Source organism: Heptranchias perlo, chromosome 1 (genome assembly GCF_035084215.1).
Source record: "Heptranchias perlo isolate sHepPer1 chromosome 1, sHepPer1.hap1, whole genome shotgun sequence".
Classification (NCBI taxonomy): domain Eukaryota; kingdom Metazoa; phylum Chordata; class Chondrichthyes; order Hexanchiformes; family Hexanchidae; genus Heptranchias; species Heptranchias perlo.
This window is the reverse complement of record NC_090325.1, coordinates 7,677,619-7,700,090: the sequence shown is the minus strand read 5'-3', so window position 1 is coordinate 7,700,090 and position 22,472 is coordinate 7,677,619. Positions and strand designations below refer to the sequence as shown.

At 44.7% G+C, this 22,472-nt stretch overlaps 1 protein-coding gene across 1 annotated transcript in view; it reads right to left on the bottom strand.

Annotated features, from left to right (window-relative positions):
• sema4f (sema domain, immunoglobulin domain (Ig), transmembrane domain (TM) and short cytoplasmic domain, (semaphorin) 4F) overlaps positions 1–22,472 on the bottom strand; it is a 204,916-nt gene that overhangs the window by 57,101 nt on the left and 125,343 nt on the right. The window contains exons 5-7 of the mRNA XM_067980026.1: positions 19,361–19,469; positions 17,438–17,554; positions 1,621–1,766 (exon numbers count right to left, since the gene is read on the bottom strand). Of these exons, the coding sequence (XP_067836127.1) occupies positions 1,621–1,766; positions 17,438–17,554; positions 19,361–19,469 (372 nt within the window). The remainder of the gene's footprint in view (positions 1–1,620; positions 1,767–17,437; positions 17,555–19,360; positions 19,470–22,472) is intronic.

Below are 22,472 nucleotides of genomic sequence, written 5' to 3'. Positions count from 1 at the left end.
ATGAAGTTCATTTAAAACATCTGCCGAAGGGAGATTAGGGGGACTTTTAATTGTCTGCCAATTTCCATGCTGTCTAATGGAGAGTATCCCAAGGCATACTTGAGCAGGTTCACAGAAAAACAACAGCAGCCATTACTCGAACCTGATCTTGTCCTCGCCCATCATCCACACATGCGCGTGCACACACACTCATACACACGCACATATACACACACATGCACTCACGCGCACACACACACACTCGTGTTCCAATCACTCGATGGTGATCAGGAGCAGGAACCCCGGCTGATTCAGCCCCTCCTCAGCTCAGTGGTACTGAGGCCAATTGAAGGGTCCCTATCAACACCCTGGTTGCTATCAGCAAACTCAGCACAGACTGGAAATCAGTCATCAGACCTTCCCATGTCAACATGGGATGACTGTCTTATGAGGAGAGATTGGGTCGACTCGGCCTGTATTCACACAAGTTTAGAAGAATGAGAGGGGATCTCATTGAAACTTATAAAATTCTGACAGGGCTAGACAGACTGGATGCAGGGAGGATGTTTCCCCTGGCTGGGGGGGGGTCCAGAACGAGGGGTCACAGTCTCAGGATATAGGGTAGGACATTTAGGACTGAGATGAGGAGAAATTTCTTCACCCTGAGGGCGGTGAACCTGTGGAATTCTCTACCACAGAAGGCTGCGGAGGCCAAGTCACTGAATATATTTAAGATGGAGCTAGATAGATTTCTAGACACAGAAGGCATCAAGGGGTATGGGAAGAGAGCGGGAATATGGTATTGAGATAGAGGATCAGCCATGATCATATTGAATGGCAGAGCAGGCTCGAAGGGCCGAATGGCCTACTCCTGCTCCTATTTTCTATGTTTCTAACAGGAGACTCGATGCCAGGCTGGCCTAATATCAATCCAAACTGGTGGGACCGGCAAAATCACATCACTGGCTGGGGATACAGAGGAAGAAAATGGGCATTTTTTTTAAAAAACCGTCAAACCAAATCTTGATAAAGTTGACCTTTTTCAGCTCTCTAATTGGCTCAACCAGTTTATCCTGTGGTAGTTTACTAATCTACAGCAACCCTCAATTCTCATTTTCTCCCCTGCTCCCCCTCAGATGGAACTGTCCGATCTCCGCTTCATGCCAACTAATATCCCCAATAGTTTAAAGTCCTTACCCTTGTGCAGGGTGGAGAAGCAACAAAAATTATTCTGGAATATCGATAATTTAGATTATGAGGAAAGATAAAAGAAGTTGAATTTGGTCTCTGTGAGACTTCAAGATTGGAAGGGGACTGACAAAGTTGATCTGACAAATTGTTCACAATAGAGTAGAGGTCAAATACCAGGGAGATTAGGAGAAAAAAGGGGAAGTTAATTGGGACTTTTTAAAGTTTGATAGAGTTGTGGAACAAGTTACCAGGGAAAGCCCCAAGGCAAAGAGTATAAATGGTCTGAAGAAGCAATAGATGCATTCTGGAGAGAAGGGATTGAGTGATATGGCAAGAAGGGGTAAGCGAGGTTGAGATCACTCAAAAATGGACAGGCTTGTTGGTCCTGATGGTTTTGTCCTGTTATAACAAAGTCCTGTCGTTACGGCTTTGGGGGGTGGGGAAGCATACCTTGCAAACACGGGCCACTCTGGGAACTCGCACTGCTTTGTAGTATTCGAACTCCCGGGCTGTCTCACTGAAGAAGAAGTAGAGCTTGTCATCATCAACGCTGCCCTTATTTTCTCTGACAAATGTCGATCCCACAAACACCGGGTCTAAGGAGAGGGGGGATGTTAGATCATTAATTGACAATGTAGGTAATAATGTGCCTGTATAACATTTAATGAGAAAAAAATATATATATCTATATAAACAAACACACACACACACACACACACACACACACACACACACACACAAACAAACACACACACACACACACAAACACACACGTGACAAAACAGAGTATCTTACTAATTCCCACAAGTACTGCTGGTGGAGTCTCATAGCAGCAAGAACTTGTTTAATGGAATACTGATTTCAGACTCCTCCCACCCGCCCAGTGTTCCTCCATCTGTTCTTGAAGATATCGGGGAGGGGGTTTGTGTTCTACAGACAGTGAAAGGTTGATTTTAACTTTTGGCGATGGGGTGGGAGGGGATCGGCCTCCCATTATATACCCCACCCGATCTGTTACCGCCGAAAGTTAAAATCAGCCCTCGAGTGTCAACAGGTGATTTGAACGAGGGAGGTGGCATCAAGGCCAAGCTTAATCCTGTCATCACCCAACCTGCACACGCACACAGTCCGGCAGAGGCTATCGGACAATGATCAGGAGTGGGTAGTGTGGCTTAATTTCCCTCTCCCTGACCCTAATGCACTAAAGCCAATTGCTGGATTCCACCTCAGATCAGCACAGACTGGGGACCAATCCCCAAGAACCCTCCTAGTCTGCAGGGTTAAACTACCGGCCCAGCGCATTCATCAGCTGAGCTATCAGACTAGTCAACACCACTTCATTCCCTTCGTGCTTCAGCCTGACATTTTCATCAGATAACTGAAGACGCACATCTCCGGACTAGCAGCAGTCATTCTCTCTGCTACAGTCGGCTCTCATCACTTCACTTCAGGAAAACCTTATCTTAGTGTAAAAGCCAAAACATGGTGACAGAGGGTGCACTCCTCCACCCAATTCCTGCTTAAGGCGAGCGAGATCCAAAATGGAGGGCAATTTTTATAAAACTATGTGACAATTTTTACTAGTTAGTAATAACTACAATAGCACTGAAAGGATTGTAGGGTTGGGATTGTGGAGCCATGAGATCAAGTAAGCCGAGCGAGCCTCCTCATCAAAACCTATCTTAGACCCTAAGTCATTTTGTCATAAAACACGGTCTCTACGGCCTTTAAAGCAACCTCAGCCTATCTGCTCTCATCAGCTGCCGCGAAAGTTAGATAGCAGTCAACCCAGAAATAGGGACACCAGATGTAATGCTCTAATTTATCTTAATTCAGTTGACAGAGCTGAGGCATGTATCAGAATGAAACTTCCATTTACAAGTCTTACACTGTGGATCTTTATCCCCGAGATAAACAACAAGCACATTACTTTTTAAATTGAGGCTTAGCCACTATTTAAATTACAGAAATAAAAAAAGAAAATGCTGGGAAGGCTCAGCAAGTGAGGCAGCATCGGTGGAGAAAGAATCAGAGTTAATGTTTCAGGTCGAAGACCTTTTCTCAGAACGTGCTGAGCTTTCCCAGCATTTTCTGTTTTCATTTCAGATTTCCAGCATCCGCAGTACTTTGCTTTTCATTTAAATGACAGAATCATTATGTTAAGTGCTGCATTCTTTCACTCTAGAGGAGTTGATGCGTGAGTTGCAGAGCATGAAGTCCTTTTATCATACCTGCTCTGAATAACTGGCATCGACAAGCTTGGTCCAATAAAGACTAATTGCTAGCTATTTTTCTAATCTTTATTTCCCCTCACCCTTCTTCCTGAGGTGTCTGCCTTACATCAGTGGGTGGCAATCTCATCTCTGAGTCAGATGGTTGTGGGTTCAAATCCCTCAACCATCACCACTAAGGATTGTAGGGGTACAGATTCGCAAATCATTAAAAGTAGCAATACAGGTTAACAAAGCCATAAAAAGTGCGAACAAAGCACTGGGGTTCATTTCTAGAGGAATAGAATTCAAAAGCAGAGATGTTATGTTAAACCTAAATAGAATCTTGGTTAGACCACACTCAGAGTATTGTGCTCAGTTTTGGTCTCCATATCACTAAAAGGATATAGGGGCACCGGGAAAGTGCAATAAAGACTTACAAGGATGATACCAGAACTGAGAGGGTACAACTATCAGGCAACACTTAACAGGCTGGGAGCTCATTTCTCTAGAAAAGAGACAACAGAGAGGTGACTTATTAGGAGGTCTTTAAAATTATGAAGGAGTTTGATAGGGTAGACATAGAGAGGATGTTTCCACTTGCGGGGAAGTCCAAAACCAGGCGTCATAAATATAAGATAGTCCCTAATAATTCCAATAGAGAATTCAGGAGTAACTTCTTTACTCAGAGTGGTGAGAATGTGGAACTCGTTGCCACATGAGGGGTAATTTTAACCGCCAAGAACGGGTGAGTTGGGGTGCGTGCGCATCCGAAACCTGGAAGCCCTGCCCCTACTTAATGCCAGCGGGTGGCTTGTTAAAGGAGCAATGTAGCTCACTGTGATAGTTGAGGCACTTAATGTTTTTGCGAATTATAAAGGTAAAACGTACATATTACAGAGAGGGAAGTGCTGGAAGTCTTAACGCGCATCAAGGTAGATAAATCTCCGGGACCTGATGAAATGTATCCCAGGACGTTATGGGAGGTTAGGGAGGAAATTGCGGGTCCCCTCGCAGAGATATTTGAATCATCCACCGCTACAGGTGAGGTGCCTGAAGATTGGAGGGTAGCAAATGTTGTGCCTTTGTTTAAGAAGGGCGGCAGGGAAAAGCCTGGGAACTACAGACCGGTGAGCCTGACATCTGTAGTGGGTAAGTTGTTAGAGGGTATTCTGAGGGACAGGATCTACAGGCATTTGGAGAGGCAGGGACTGATTAGGAACAGTCAGCATGGTTTTGTGAGAGGAAAATCATGTCTCACGAATTTGATTGAGTTTTTTGAAGGGGTAACCAAGAAGATAGATGAGGGCTGTGCAGTAGACGTGGTCTACATGGACTTCAGCAAAGCCTTTGACAAGGTACCGCATGGTAGGTTGTTACATAAGGTTAAATCTCATGGGATCCAAGGTGAGGTAGCCAATTGGATACAAAATTGGCTTGACGACAGAAGACAGAGGGTGTTTGTAGAGGGTTGTGTTTCAAACTGGAGGCCTGTGACCAGCGGTGTGCCTCAGGGATCAGTGCTGGGTCCGCTGTTATTTGTTATTTATATTAATGATTTGGATGAGAATTTAGGAGGCATGGTTAGTAAGTTTGCAGATGACACCAAGATTGGTGGCATTGTAGACAGTGAAGAAGGTTATGTAGGATTGCAACGGGACCTTGATAAATTGGGCCAGTGGGCCGATGAATGGCAGATGGAGTTTAATTTAGATAAATGTGAGGTGATGCATTTTGGTAGATCGAATCGGGCCAGGACCTACTCCGTTAATGGTAGGGCGTTGGGGAGAGTTATAGAACAAAGAGATCTAGGAGTACAGGTTCATCGCACCTTGAAAGTGGAGTCACAGGTGGATAGGGTGGTGAAGAAGGCATTCGGCATGCTTGGTTTCATTGGTCAGAACAGTGAATACAGGAGTTGGGATGTCTTGTTGAAGTTGTACAAGACATTAGTAAGGCCACACTTGGAATACTGTGTACAGTTCTGGTCACCCTATTATAGAAAGGATATTATTAAACTGGAAAGAGTGCAGAAAAGATTTACTAGGATGCTACCGGGACTTGATGGTTTGACTTATAGGGAGAGGTTAGACAGACTGGGACTTTTTTCCCTGGAGAGTAGGAGGTTAAGGGGTGATCTTATAGAAGTCTATAAAATAATGAGGGGCATAGATAAGGTCGATAGTCAAAATCTTTTCCCAAAAGTAGGGGAGTCTATAACGAGGGGACATAGATTTAAGGAGAGAGGGGAGAGATACAAAAGGGTCCAGAGGGGCAATCTTTTCACTCAAAGGGTGGTGAGTGTCTGGAACGAGCTGCCAGAGGCAGTAGTAGAGGCGGGTACTATTTTGTCTTTTAAAAAGCATTTGGACAGTTACATGGGTAAGATGGGTATAGAGGGATATGGGCCAAGTGCAGGCAATTGGGACTAGCTTAGTGGTATAAACTGGGCGACATGGACATGTTGGGCCGAAGGGCCTGTTTCCATGTTGTAACTTCTATGATTCTATGATTCTTTGATATGAACCTTACATGCACAGGTTTCCCATTGCTTCCGATTCTCGTCAGGCGAGAGGAGGCGAGAAGGGCTGGATCCATGAGGTGAGTACCTTTATTGCACTGCTTGTGGGCCAGGAGGAGCAGGAGTGCTTCATCCAGGCCAAACATGCTCACCTGGTGTGATCGGACTCCCGCAATTGGCCGAGCCCCCCACCCCCATTGATGGCCGCGACCACCCCCGCCATGGTAGACCGCCCCCTTGGCCGACCCCCCACCTCTGATTACACCAAACCCCCCTCCTCCGATGTCACCGACCAGCCTCGCGATGTCTCCAGCCTTCTCCGACCCAATCACCTCTCCCCGCCGCTATCTTCTCCACGCACCCCACTCATGTCATCCAGGGCTCACGATCTCTCCATCCCTCCTCTCCGGTTCACGACTCCTTTCCCTCCTGGCAGGAAGCCAGCCTGTCAATCTGGCTGGCTGGTGCGCGGGGAACCCACAAGCATAAATAATTACCTCCAACTAAGTTGCGATCACAGATTGTGACGCAGCCACTTGACTTCCGAGTTCCCCATGCAAACATCTAAAGGGAAGCTGGATAAGTACTTGAGGGAGAAAGTAACAGAAGGATATGTTGATAGGGTGAGATGAAGTAAGGTGGGAGGAGGCATAAACGCCAGCATAGACCAGTTGGGTCGAATGGCCAGTTTCTATGCTGTAAAATTTTATGTTACTAAAAGATGGTCATTGCTGTTTGTGGAACTTTGCTATATGCAAGTAGCAATTTTTCATGTGTGAGCCAAATAATGAGAGTTACAATCTGTTTGAATGTGGAGGGTGTCGCAGCCAAGCCCAATCTCCTGCCCTTATATATGCACTTTCCAGCAGGGGTCACTAGATAGCAATCTGGAGCAGGAACCCTGCCCGGTTTCCTTACCCCCTTCTGGCCGATGGAAGCTGAGGCCAACTTGCAGGGCCCGAGCTACCGCTGCGGTTTAAATTGGCCAACGCAGCACAGAGTGGAGATCGAGCCTGGGGCCTTCCTGCTTTATGTGGGTCGTACATTTACCCACTGAGCTTTTTTTTATTCCTCTTCTAAACGTACATAAAGCAGCCAATCCCGGCGATACAGGTGATACTGTGTGGGCATATTGCAAGGAAACCCTCCACAAGCCAGCAGCAGCTCTCCGGATTGTTGTGGAGCCGAAAGGAGAACTCCTGTTCCTCCTGGCTCAACGTGAAAGTTTTAAAAAAAATGTTTTGTTGACAGCCGCTTGTTAAGCCGCATCCACAGCAGGAAAATCTGAGTGCAGTGGCAGCCCAATTTTATAAAGGGGTCCTTAAACAGGCATTAGGCCTCTTATTAACATATTCAAGGGGCCGAACGTCTGTTTTAGGCGGCTGCCAGGGATGCATGAAAATTTGCACGGCCCAACATGGGTTTGGATGTATTTCAGGCATCTGTGTGGAGTGGGACAGAGGTCCATTTGCCTCCGTTTTTAGCATGGAAAACAAGTGCAACATGGTCCGATTTCTACCCCAATGAGTGTGAAACTGTGGGTATTCCCACAGCCAGAAAAACAAACACGCTGTTAGGATTTTTAAAAAAATTAACAGCTCATTAATCCTGGACTATTCAAGCAGACACAAATGTCTCTCTCCACTGCTGCCACATGTATAATACGATTTAGAGTACAACACCCTGCTAGCCTGGCATGAAAATGCTGAAAATGCCAATTGGTGAGTGATCATCTGAACAGGAAAATAAAGGTGGGACCTGTCAACAGAATTGAAAAGATCAGACTGGAGAAAGAAGAACAAGAAAAAGAAAAAGAGACCTGCATTTATATAGCACCTTTCACGACCTCCGGACGTCCCAAAATGTTTTACAGCCGACAAAGTACTTTTGAAGTGTAGTCACTGATATAATGGAGGAATCACAGCAGCCAATTTGAGCACAGCAAGATCCCACAAACAGTAATGAGATAATAACCAGATCATCTGTTTTAATGGTGCTGGTTCAGGGACAAATATTGGCCAGGACGCTGGTGAGAACTCCCCTGCTCTTCTTTTAAATACTGCCATGGGACCCTTTACATCTACTTGAGAGGGCAGACGAGGCCTCGGTTTAAAGTCTTATCTGAAAGACGGCACCTCTGACAGTACAGAACTCCCTCAGTACTGCACTGGAGTGTCAGCCTGGATTATGTGCTCAAGTCTCGGTGGGACTTGAACCCACAACCTTCTGACACAGCGGTGAGAGTTTCTACCAACTGAAGGATGCTCTACAAGACTGACCAAATAACAGTTATAGGGCAAGAGTTCAAATATGATAACTCCTTTCACAATTAGACAAATAATGGGTTTCGTAACCTGCAGCTACATTTTGAAATGCGGGAATCTGATGTAAAGTACTGTTTACTACACAATGGTCATTTTACTTACGCATGACCTAGTCCTTTATTTCAAAATGGTACAGCAACGCTGAAGGGACACTCAGGGTAGCAATTTCATGAACTTAATAATGTTGGTTCCTTGTATGTGAGGGGTTTTTTTGTTGCTAATTTTCTTCCTTCTTTTCCTGAAGGTTTTGACTCACGGTGGAATACAATTACACAGGTGCCTGTCGCTTTCCGGTGCCCCTATCCAAGTGCTCATTCTTCATGTGTGAGCCAAGATAATGATTGTCAGAGAACTATTCAACTGTGGTGCTGCATCACCATGGGTCCTCATGGAATATCCAGATATGTGTACTTTGCAGTAGGGTCAGGAACTGGAACCCTAGTTGACTTCTACCCTTCCTAGCTTGGGGGAATACCAACCGCTGCCCAGCATAGATCAGCTTATTGAGCACAGACCAAGAATCAATCCTGGGCCCAATTAAATTTATAAGGCTCAGCACGAACATAAGTGAGCTTGTTCACTTTTCAATTACATGGTTAATGTTCGATTCAACATTTGGTATGGGCATAATGCCACAACGTTTAACAAACAGGTTTTTGACTGCATCCCAGGAATTGCTGACATCTTGAAAACACAAGATGTCAACATTATTATCGTATATAAATCACCATTCTTCGCCTGTGGGAAGGCTATTCATCCACAGGGACATTACAGCCAAACCTGATCCTGTCCTCGCACAATGTCCACACAGGTACATCGTATGGTGATGAGTCTGATCTTCCCCTCCCCAGCCCAGGGATACCAAGCCAATTATAGCAGCTTTACCTGGCAACGAATCTGATACCTTTGCGGTCTGTACGGCTTAAAGACGGGTGCCTGGATTCTCCATTAAAGCAGTATCATAGAATGATACAGCTCAGAAGGCGGCTATTTAGCCCATCATGCCGGTGCCGGCTTTTTGATAGAGATATCCAATTAGTCCCACTCCCCTGCTCTTTCCCCATAGCCCTGCAAATTTTTTCCCTTCAAGTATTTATGCAATTCCCTTTTGAAAGTTACAATTGAATCTGCTTCCACCACCCTTTCAGGCAATTCACTCCAGATCATAACAACTTGATGGGTAAAAAAAAGTTCTCCTCATCTCACTTCTAGTTCCTTTGCCAATTACCTTAAAGTAATTGCCAATCCTAGCATTTCCTGGCGAGGCGAGGCTTCTGCCTGCTGCGTGATGCACCCCTCAATCCCAGTCGCCTTTTCTGCAGTCATGGGCACTTGCATTTTTTAGGTGGGCTCTTCAACCTCCGCCGGGTGGGGAGGGAGGCCATGGAGCCTCAGAGGCCTAGTGCAGTGTGTCGTGTGGCCGCAGGCCTCCGCGGATACTGCTTGTTAAAGGTTTGCAAAAGATTTTTTTTTAAAAAGGCACAAAAAGTTTTTTGGCTCTTTAAATTTTAAATGGCTCCTCCAGTGCCTATGGCAACGGTGAATGCCAAGCACATTTGCATAGTGTAACAATACGCCCACCCATATATGAAAGGATTTATTGTGACTAATGGTGCGAAATCCTGAGTGTGACATTCTATTACACGGTGCCCCAGTCCTTCTATGCTGGGACACTGTCAGTCGGGCGTAACCAGGGATGAAATGGTTTTTGAATTTCTGGATAAGCTGCATAAGTTGGAGCAGGACAGTGATTAAAATAAATAAAACATTCTACGAAAACCTGAGGGTTTGCACGAATGCTGCAGAGCGTGTTCCAATGCAAAATGACACCACTCCTTCCAGTCAATAACGATCATGATAATATGCGTGACTCATTGCCGGTTGTGTAAGTGCTGTCGCTGCAACACGCTGCATGCCCGAGTGTGGTAGAGTTTAATAAACTGCCTCTGAGGCATTTTAATCGTCGAGGCTGTTTACCTGAAGTTGTGTGCTGTCTCGTGTTGATCTTTGGTTATGGTGGGGTTTTTTTATTTATGTGATGCTGTAACATCGGGGACAAGTTCTGTTCAAGTATTTTTTTTTACTGTGCTGTCCCTTCTAATTTTCTACCTTCCTCGCCTAGCAATGCGGCCTTTTGCTGGGCTACGGCTCTACGGTGCTGGGCTCACTTGCTGAAGTCGCCATTCTTCGTATCTAAGAATGGTGAGTGGCTCAGTGGTACAGCACTTGCCTCTGAGCCAGAAGGTTGTGTGATCAAGTCCCACTCCAGAGACTTGAACACGTAATTCAGGCTGACACATCAGTGCAGTACTGAGGGAGTGCTGCACTGTTGGATGTGCCGTCTTTTGGATGAGACATTAAACCAAGGCCCCGTCTGCCCACTCAGGTGAACATAAAAGATCCCATGGCACTATTTCGAAGAAGGGCAGTTCTCCCCGGTGAACTGGTCAATATTTATCCCTCAATCAACATTACATTGCTGTTTGTGGGACCTTGCTGTGCGCAAATTGGCTGTCGCATTTCCTACATTACAACAGTAACTATACTTCAAAAGTACTTTATTGGCTGTAGGACATCCTGAGGTCGTGAAAGGTGCTATATAAATGCAAGTTCCTCTATCTTATGTGACTGGCCACAGGGCCAGTGGGCTGGGATAGACGTCACAGCTGAGCCCTATCCTTTCCTCAGATCAGTGATCACGTGTGAACTTTGCACCAGGATCATTTGATAGCTATCAGAAACAGAACCTTGGTAGATCCCCCTCCCCAACTCAATATCATAGGGATACCAAGGCCAATTTGAGCACCTCTATCACCACCCAGGCTGAGATCAGTCAACTCACTATTTAATTATATGGAATGGAAATAAGATTAATGGGTCTGTTGTTTTCTGTGTCTGTTCTGTCACCCTTTTAGAATATGAGCACCAAATTGGCCTATTTCCAAACTTCTGGTACCTGCCCCGTGTCCAATGACTCCCTCATAATGACTGTCTGCACTTCATAAATCTCTTCCCCAGTCTCTCTTAGCTCTCTGGGATAAATACCATTTATTCCTGAGATTTATTTGTTTTGAGTCCAATTAGCCTGTCTAGGACTTTATAACACTGGTTTTTACTTGGGATATCTTTGATTGGAGAGGATATATTGCTCACATCCTCCCTCTTGAATACTTGGGAGGAAACATTCATTCAGAATACTGACTATTTTGTGCTCATCCTCAATTTCATGCTAATGTGCACTTTTTTTTGTTTTCACCTCTTCACCAGGAACATAGGAACAGGAGTAGATCATTCTATTAGATCTTGGCTGATCTGTATCTTAACGCCATCTACCCGCCTTGGTTCCGAATCCCTTAATACCCTTGCTTAACAAAAATCTATCAATCTCAGTTTTGACATTTTCAATTGACCCCCAGTCTCAACAGCTTTTGGGGGGAGGGAAAGAGTTCCAGATTTTCACTACCCTGTGTGTGAAGAAGTGCTTCTTGACATCAACCCTGAATGGCCAAGTTCTAATTTTAAGGTTCTGCCCCTTGTTCCGGACTCCCCGGACCAGAGGAAATAGTTTCTCTCTATCTACCTTATCAACTCCTTTAATCATCTTAAACATCTCAATTAGGTCACCTCTTAATCTTCTATACTCAAGGGAATACAAGCCTAGTCTATGCAGCTTGTCCTCATCACTGAATTCTTTTAGACCTGGTATCATTCTGGTGAATCTGCGCTGCACCCCCTCCATGGCCAATATATTCTTCCTAAGGTGTGGTGCCCAGAACTGAAAGCAGTACTCTAAATGAGGTCTAACCCGAGCTTTATGTAACTGTAACATAACTTCCACCCCTTTCCAGCTTCCTTGAGACAAAGGCCATCATTCCATTAGCCTTTTTAATTAATTTTTTGTACCTATCCACTAGTTTTCAGTGATTTCTGTACGTAGACCCCTAAATCTCTCTGCTCCTCCACAGTTCCTAGCTTCTCTGACTAGCTCTTGCAGTATCAACAGAATTTTAAAAATTATTGTTACACTAGTTTCGGGCTGTTACTTTTCCTTCTAGGTTCCCCTTTGCCACTCTCAACACCATTTTCAATACGTTTCCCCAATTTTTGTACTGAACCCAATGGGCTCAGATAGGTTTTGTTTCCCAAGCATAAGCAGCTCTCTTTGACAAGCTCAAAAAATAATTTTTAATAAAGTTTAACACTTGGGCATTTTATGTGCAAGCTACTCCAGATAAACAATTTCCCGCGTACACTGGCTATGCAACAACAAGCTCTTTTGATGAAAGAGACACTCATCTACAATCCAGATAATCTCTACAGGTGGTCCAGAACACACAAGTGCCTGCTCTACATCTGTAACCACAAAATTACAGATGTCACATTAAGTCTGAAAGAAGAAAGGGCATCGCTGTTTGCACTAGCTATATTCTGTCATTTTTTTTCAAACCACACTTATTATTTGTCATTTCAGTCGTGACAGGCGAGTCAGGTTTTTCCTATCTGACCACAGAACATTAACGGCCGTCTGTGACAAGAACCAGAAAAGTTTATAACACAAAGACTTAATCTTTCTCCTGCGCAGCCTCATCCGATTGGGATTAATTCATAGAAGAACTGTCTGCAAAAATGAAATAATTGCTCGCAGGTTTCATTCGTCTCCTTAATTTTTAGCAATAAAATGTACTTCAAAAAAACCCAGGGTCCTCCCTGAGGGATCAGTGTGTAAATGCATTAAATAATGTAGGCGAGAAACAAGTTTACACAGAAAGATAAGACAGTGCAGGAAGAGAAATGACTATGTCCGACATCTGGTCAGTCCCAGATTTAGTTTCTAATCCTCTTTATTTCCTTTTTTGTCCTCTGCCTCTCACTTGTTATCATCCGTCATTACCATTAAGCTGTACTAAATTAAATTCATCCCCCTAAATGAACTTAGAGCATTTGCTAGAAATGAGACACCAAATCAGACATGGCTGAAGATGTACAGTAGGTCAGTCAGAGACTGAAAGAGAAAAGATAGTTAATATTTCGTGTGTACTCATTCATAAGAACCCATGCTGAATGATCTATTGTACATTTCCAGCAATTCTCTGTTTGTGTGCCCCAAAAATTACATTTTATTTCTACAACAACTTGCATTTATTCAGCGCCTTTAACGTAGTAAAACTTCTCAAGGCGCTTCACAGGAGTATTGTCAAACAAAATTTGACACCAAGCCACATGGGAGATATTAGGACAGGTGACCAAAAGCTTGGTCAAAGAGGTAGGTTTCAACATCTTAAAGGAGGAGAGAAGGGTGGAGAGGCGGAGAGATTTAGGGAGGGAATTCAAGAGCTTAGAGCCTAGGCAGCTGAAGGCACAGCCGCCAATGGTGGAGCGATTAAAATCGGGGATGCGCAAGAGGCAAGAATTGGAGGTGCGTAGAGATCTCGGAGGATTGTAACCTCAGAGGAGGTTACGGAGATAAGGAGGAGTGAGGCTATGGAAGGATTTGAAATCAACGATTTGAATTATCATTTCAGATAGCAGAAGTTATTGTGATAGCATTCTCAGAAGTTTCGTAATGTTTCTCAATATCCGAAGTGGCCTTAGTTCTGGGAAATACTGTCACAAGACCTCAGTTACACATTAGGTGTTACCAGGGTTAGCACAACACCCTCTAGTTCAGTCGTTTCTCACATCTTCCTCAGTCCTTCCTTCTTTCCTACAACCTACATGCTTCTAAAGCTCTAGATGAACATTGCGTAGCTGCTACTTGGTGAATTGCATTGGCCCCAATTTTAACTCCCTGGCAGAAACCTGGCAGTTAAAATGAGGGGAAGAACTTACCCGCTCCGATCCCGCTGCTTTCCCAACAGGTCCAAACATTAACCTGCTCTTTTAAGCAGGCGAACAGGACACCCGTCTTGGCAAGGTCCTCTTTAAATATGCAGATTGGATCCCAATGAGATTGAAGATGAAAGGATGCCAAAGTTATCTTTTGCTTTCTGTTATCTTCAATTTTAGTTGAGGCCTGAGCAGGGGAGCAGTGACAGCTCCCCATCAGGCCAGACCTGCCAGGAGCAACATCGCGGGCAGGAAGAGACCCAGGCTGTTAAACTTTTAATTTTTATTTTAAGTTTCCTTGTGCCTCATAAGGAAACCTTGAGCCTCACTCACCTGGGCTTCCCCTCCCCGATCATCTTCGCCCTGAGCTCCCCCTCACCACTTCTCTGAATCTCGCGGGTCCTTGGCTGCGACGTCCTGTCTGCATCTGGCTGGGTTCGGACTGGACTCCGATGCAACTTATGGTAACGAGGCCCGGCCGTTAAGATCAGCTGGGCCTCCACATCCCCGGGTGTACCACCCTCTTCGGGGCATGCATGGTACGCCGCCCCTCCCCTCACCCCGCTTTAAAATCAGGGCCATTATGTTCTCTCCTACTCTTTTCAAGCTTGGCGATGTCCTACACTCTGGATGTTTCTCAATATTAAAGTAAAAGGTACAACATGGTAGTTGATCATTTTGAGCAGACAAGCTATGCGGTCGCCATGGTTCCTGCCTGCATTTGTCCAGCATCTTCAGTCGTACAGAATGGATAATATAATTTCCTCTGCGCATTGTCATAATAACTGCCTTCGTTATCTATAATGTATTGCATCCCTGTCACACAAAAACCTATCTGCTACTCCAATGTTATCACTATGCGTGCTTACTTTATTGATCTCAACAGGTTATGGGAGAAAATGGCAACTGAGCTAATACACTTTGATGCTGCCTAATGACATTCTTAGGTTATCACCTCAATTTGCTCTCACTACTAAAACTACTGGTGACGGACACGTAACCACCATTTTCCACTTACTCAGACTTTAGGTCAACAGCGTTTGTACATGTTCTCACATGCAATGACCTACATAAGAACATAAGAATATAAGAAATAGGAGCAGGAGTAGGCCAATCGGCCCCTCGAGCCTGCTCCGCCATTCAATAAGATCATGGCTGATCTGATCCTAACCTCAAATCTAAATTCATGTCCAATTTCCTGCCCGCTCCCCATAACCCCTAATTCCCTTTACTTCTAGGAAACTGTCTATTTCTGTTTTAAATTTATTTAATGATGTAGCTTCCACAGCTTCCTGGGGCAGCAAATTCCACAGACCTACCACCCTCTGAGTGAAGAAGTTTCTCCTCATCTCCGTTTTGAAAGAGCAGCCCCTTATTCTAAGATTATGCCCCCTAGTTCTAGTTTCACCCATCCTTGGGAACATCCTTACCGCATCCACCCGATCAAGCCCCTTCACAATCTTATATGTTTCAATAAGATCGCCTCTCAATCTTCTGAACTCCAATGAGTAGAGTCCCAATCTACTCAACCTCTCCTCATATGTCCGCCCCCTCATCCCCGGGATTAACCGAGTGAACCTTCTTTGTACTGCCTCGAGAGCAAGTATGTCTTTTCTTAAGTATGGACACCAAAACTGTATGCAGTATTCCAGGTGCGGTCTCACCAATACCTTATATAACTGCAGCAATACCTCCGTTTTTATATTCTATCCCCCGAGCAATAAAAGCCAACATTCCGTTGGCCTTCTTGATCACCTGCTGCACCTGCATACTAACTTTTTGATTTTCTTGCACTAGGACCCCCAGATCCCTTTGTACTGCAGTACTTTCCAGTTTCTTGCCATTAAGATAATAACTTGCTCTCTGATTTTTCCTGCCAAAGTGCATAACCTCACATTTTCCAATGTTGTATTGCATCTGCCAAATCTCCGCCCACTCACCCAGCCTGTCTATATCCCCTTGTAGGTTTTTTATGTCCTCCTCATTCTCTACTTTCCCTCCTATCTTTGTATCATCTGCAAACTTTGATGTGTTACACTCGGTCCCCTTCTCCAAATCGTTAATATAGATTGTAAAGAGTTGGTTCCCCTTTATCCACCCTGTACGTTATGTCCTCAAAGAACTCAAGCAAATTTGTCAGACATGACTTCCCCTTCGTAATGCCATGCTGACTTTGTCCTATTAAATTATGTTTATCCAAATGTTCCGCTACTATCTCCTTAATAATAGACTCCAAAATTTTACCCACCACAGATGTTAGGCTAACTGGTCTATAATTTCCAGCCTTCTGCCTACGACCCTTTTTAAATAAGGGTGTTACATTAGCAAATAAGGATGTTACATTAGACCTATTTGTGCACAATGATATCTTCACTGTCTATCATATAGATTTACCCGGAGGCTAATCAGCCATAGAAGATGACTAAAGCTGATTGTTTATGTCTGACCCAAATTTCCACAGTGCATTTAGGACACTCTTTATGTAGCAGCAGCAGCAAAAGGGAAGTAAAAGGTACACTGTTGTCACTAGATGTAGTAACTCAGCTAAACAGACCAGAGTCCCAGTTTTGAATCCCAGCCTGTGGTAAGCTGATCTCACCTGAAGCAGCAGTTGAGGCACTACAGTTAGCCTAAATATTCCTGATACTTGAGCACAAAATGTAGGCTGACAACTCAGTGCAGTAGCAAGGGAGTGCTACATTGTTGGAGATGCTGTCTTGTGGATGAGATATTAAACTGAGGCCTCGTTTGCTTGTTCAGATGGACATAAAAGATCCTAAGGCACAATTCAAAGAGGAGCAGGGGCGATGTCCTGCCCAACATTTATTCTTCAACCAACACCACCAAAAAACAGATTAAATGTAAATTTATCTAATTGCTTTGGGGCGTCCGGAGAATGTGAAAGGCAAATGCTATTTCTTTATTTCTTCCTTGCTCTTCCTAAGCTTCAAATCGGTCGTTCTCATGCTCTTCCTCCTCTCTGCAATCTCACCGTTTTGAAATAAAAGGCTTGGTACACCGTCTCCTACTCTAACTCACTGTATCGAAAACTCAGGGTATCGAAACTCTGGAAATGCTTATCTCCCATGGTCTTCTCTTCCTCCTCCAATCTACTGGTTCCTAAAGCCCAAAGCCTGTCCTAACCAAATTACTGTTTCTTGATTCAACAACAATAACTTGCATTTATATAGTGCCTTTAACATAGTAAAACGTCCCAAGGCACTTCACAAGGAGCATAATCAGACAAAATTGACACTGAGCCAAAGGTTATCATAGGAGATAATAGGACAGGTCATCTTGATGCATCTTGCTCTTCTGGAATATTCTTTTTAACTTTGGCGCTGACCTGCGCAGTGGGTGTAAAACGCATAAAAATAAATTCTCACCGCTCAGCCATTTGACAGAATCCTCTGTGCGGATCTTTTCCAGACGTCCCATACTCTTGACGACACCTGGATCCTTGCCCTGAAAATCGATTGCCGTCGCAGCGTACAGCACTCCGTCTGAAAGCAAACAAGGAGGAAAGAAATAAAACTCGTCCAGAGTCACACAGCCACTGAACACCACATTCGTGCTGACTGTATTTATCGGGAGTTATAAAAAGTAACAAATCAAACTCAAAAGAGCAAAATACTGCGGAAGCTGGAAATCTGGCAAAAAGAGAAAATGCTGGAAATGCTCAGCTGATCAGGCAGCATCTGCGATGAGAGGAAGGTAGAGTTAACACTTCAGGTCAACGAACTCTCATCAGAACCGGAGGATGTTACAGATAAACAGCTTATAAGGAGAAACAGAGCCGGGGAAAAGGGGGTGGGAAAAGAAAAAAAAGAGGTCTGTGATAAGATGGAGGACAGATAATTAAATGACCGAAATGGTGATGGTGCAAGGGCAAAAGGAGGTGATAATGAGAGAAATTAGAGAAACAAAAGATGTGTCCAGAGGTTGTGTGAATGGTTACAGCAAAATAGTAGAGGGGGAGGGAAGCATGAAAAATCTGGCAAAGAGGAGAAGCCTCCCGTGGTTCAGGAATGTGGCGGAAGATAAAGGCTGGTAGGCACCAGGGGTGAGGACCACCCCGCCGGCCGTGTACCATGAGGGGATCCCCATCGCAAGTGCCTCCTCCACTCCCAGTGGCTCTGGTGCAGCCATCCTCCATTACAGCACCTGCTGTCCGAGAGAAAATGGGAGCGGTGGTTAAGGTCTAAAGTTGTTCAAGTCAATGTTAAGGCCAGACGGCTGTAACAACTTCATTGACCTGGAGTGTTAACCTCTCTCCACAGATGCTGCCCGACCTACTGAGTGTTCCCAGCATTGTCTGTTTTTATTTCACATTTCCAGCACCTGCTTTTTGTTTTACGAATCAAATTCAAACCTTGAATTTTCCGCAATGGATGAACCTGATCAGCACATAACTAGTTCACCGAAGAGTTTTATGCCTGCCTCAACAGGTGCATCAATTACAAATTAAAATATGCAACTTTTTCTTTTTTTAAAAAACAATGGAGCCGATCCCGGGCTCCCAGCAAGCATTGCACTTGCAGGGAGGGCAACTAGGGAATTATGGAGCACAGCCTGTGATTTTCCACCCTTTAAAATGAACTGTGGGCACTGGTCCCCAGCTGGGAACAGGGAAACAGCCTTCAATTTTTTCTCTTTTGTTCCTTTCTCCCCCTTATGTTCTCCAAAGGCAATGTGTCTGAAGGCACCAGTCGCTCTTCAGTACCCTGCTCAGTTGGCTTCATGTACAAGACTAGGCAGTGAGTGTCAGCAGGTTATTCAACTCAGAGAGGCATCATGGAAGAGCTCAATGCTTGTCTTCACCAAATGCATAAATGTGCACTTTCCAGTATGAGAGGGCGAGGGGCAGAATTAGGGTGACCCGCAAGCAGGTGCGGGGGCCCTGGTTAAACTTCCCTTCCCTGCCACACGGGTGAAGTACCAGATGGCTGAGGGAACTTTCTGGTGAGTAATTTGAGACGTGACATGTGGTAAGTGTAGCAGGCTTGGGAGGAAAAAGGTGACTTTGGACTTATGGTTCCCAAAGCTCTCCACCACTTGGGTTTTTCTCGCATCATGTCTGGGTCTGTTGTAAACTAATTCATAGAGATCGATTGCTATCATTAGTCAACAACTCCATTATCGTTGTATCATGTCACTACCAGGATGGTAGAAAGTAAACTAGATGGACCCTGGTCTTTTTTCGTCTAGCAATTCCTATGTTCCCATGAACCCATGGAACTAAACCCCAGTATGAATCAGCCACTCATGGAGTCACTCACTCCAGTAACTCCCCTTCTCAAATCACTTACCTGCCAGGGTTGCTGCAAACGGTTGCATCGGTTCAAATGGACATTTCCCTCGCCCCTTTTCCATTCCTTGTACTCTGCTCTCTGTTGTGTCGACAGAACCAAAGAGCTTCTGAAATACAATGTTGCATCAACTCTGATTATGTACAATAACACTTAGAGCACAATATTATATTAAGAAAAAACACATAACTTGCCAAATGCTTATGGGAATAGTCTGGGAGATGATTATGTTTCAGGATTCTTTGACCATTTTCCCACAGGTAGGATTTGAAAAAAAGTTTTTCTCTAGAAAAGAGAAAGCGGAAGGGTGATGTGATAGAAGTCTTTAAGATAATGAAAGGGTTTGATAGGGTGGTAGAGAAGATGTTTCCACTTGTGGGGGAGCCCAAACTAGGTCATAAATATAAAATAGTCACTAATAAATCCAATAGGGAATTCAGGGGAAACTTCTTTAACCAAAGTGTGGTAAAAATGTGGAACTGGCTACCACAAGGAGTTTTTTTTTTTCTTTATTCGTTCACGGGATGTGGGCGTCGCTGGCAAGGCCGGCATTTATTGCCCATCCCTAGTTGCCCTCGAGAAGGTGGTGGTGAGCCGCCTTCTTGAACCGCTGCAGTCCGTGTGGTGACGGTTCTCCCACAATGCTGTTAGGAAGGGAGTTCCAGGATTTTGACCCAGCGACAATGAAGGAACGGCGATATATTTCCAAGTCGGGATGGTGTGTGACTTGGAGGGGAACGTGCAGGTGGTGTTGTTCCCATGTGCCTGCTGCCCTTGTCCTTCTAGGTGGTAGAGGTTGCGGGTTTGGGAGGTGCTGTCGAAGAAGCCTTGGCGAGTTGCTGCAGTGCATCCTGTGGATGGTACACACTGCAGCCACAGTGCGCCGGTGGTGAAGGGAGTGAATGTTTAGGGTGGTGGATGGGGTGCCAATCAAGCGGGCTGCTTTATCTTGGATGGTGTCGAGCTTCTTGAGTGTTGTTGGAGCTGCACTCATCCAGGCAAGTGGAGAGTATTCCATCACACTCCTGACTTGTGCCTTGTAGATGGTGGAAAGGCTTTGGGGAGTCAGGAGGTGAGTCACTCGCCGCAGAATACCCAGCCTCTGACCTGCTCTCGTAGCCACAGTATTTATATGGCTGGTCCAGTTAAGTTTCTGGTCAATGGTGACCCCCAGGATGTTGATGGTGGGGGATTCGGCGATGGTAATGCCATTGAATGTCAAGGGGAGGTGGTTAGACTCTCTCTTGTTGGAGATGGTCATTGCCTGGCACTTATCTGGCGCGAATGTTACTTGCCACTTATCAGCCCAAGCCTGGATGTTGTCCAGGTCTTGCTGCATGCAGGCTCGGACTGCTTCATTATCTGAGGGGTTGCGAATGGAACTGAACACTGTGCAGTCATCAGCGAACATCCCCATTTCTGACCTTATGATGGAGGGAAGGTCATTGATGAAGCAGCTGAAGATTGTTGGGCCTAGTCGAGGCAAATAATATAGATACATTTAAGGGGAAGCTAGATAAGCACATGAGGGGAAAAAGGGAACAGAAAGATATACTGATAGGGTTAGATGAAGTAGGGAGGAGGCTCATGTGCAGCATAAATGCCGACATAGACCAGTTAGGCCGAATGACCTGTTTCTGTGCTGTAGTGTCGATGTACCTCAATGTAATGTTATTTTTTTAAACAAAGAAATTTTAAAAAGGGCACCTAGACAAATAGCTAGTTAATATGCTAAACGAACAATTCATTAGCTTGTCTGGATAATCGTAAAAAAAACCTCATACCCACTGTTTTGGAATGTTCTTTGATTGCTGTGTGTCTGTGACCAGCAAGAAATAAAAAGACAGAAAACTGAGACACAAGAGGGAAGAGACGGGCTTTTTTAAGCCAGAGGTCTCTGAGGGCAGTCAAGCTACGAGGGTTTTTGCTAAGATGGAAAGGTTAGAAATGCTAGGAGTGGTTAGAAGCCATCATGATTAAGTTGAGTAAGACGACCCACTGACATGGGCTTGGTGTTCTTTATTTTGTATCGTTACATGAAGACAAGCTGTACAGATTGAATTAACTGACTCAGTCGTACCGCCTGTTCTGTATTTTTACCTCACTGTGAAACAAAGTCTCACCAAGTGTTTGCTCCAGCCTCTTTCAGAGAGATTGCAGGAGCAGCCCTGCGAAAAACATGAATATCCAGTCCAGATCACAAGGAGTTGCTAATCTTATGTCCCTGGGTATGCTATTGCGCAAGTAGATATGGGGTAGTGTGAGTCAACTCCCATAAAAGTAAGACACGCAGATCACTAAGGGAGTGACTGACGCCACTGGAATGGAGAAGCCATCTATGCCAGAGCCAAAGTTGTAACAGACACATAAGAAAAACTGTATTCAAGGATATGTCTTGTTCTTATCCAGATCTAGCTTCCAATCAAAAAGCAGCCACTTGATAGCACAGCCTCTTTCCGAAGCTGAAATCTATTAATTCAGCACAGAGCAAAGATCAAGCCTAAGCCTTTACATGGATAATACCAGAACAGAGGTTATACATATCAGGAAAGAGAAGGCTGAGGGGTGACCTGAAAGAGGTCTTTAAGATTATGAAAGGGCTTGATAGGGTAGACGTAGAGAAGACATGGAGAAGATGTTTCCACTTGTCGGGGAGACCAAAACGAGGGGCCATAAATAGAAGATAGTCACTAATAAATCCAATAGGGAATTCAGGAGGAACTTCTTTACCCAGAATGTGGAACTCGCCACCACAAGGAGTAATTGAGGCAAATAGCACAGATGCATTAAAGGAAATGCCAAGTAAACACAAAGGAGAAAGGAATAGAAGGTTATGCTGATAGGGGTGGGAGGAGGCTCGTGTGGAGCAATAACACCGGCATGGACCAGTGGGCCAAATGGTCTGTTTCTGTGCTGTACATTGTATGTAATTCTGTGTAAGACCTTCTTAATCTGTATGGCTCAGTGTAATCTTGGGATAACAACCAACTACTGAGCCACTGGGGAAAAATGCACAGCTCACTTAGAAATACACACACTAATACATGCCCACAGACATAACACAGAAATGAACACTAAGAGCAAGGGGGTACAATAACAAGCTATTAAAGAC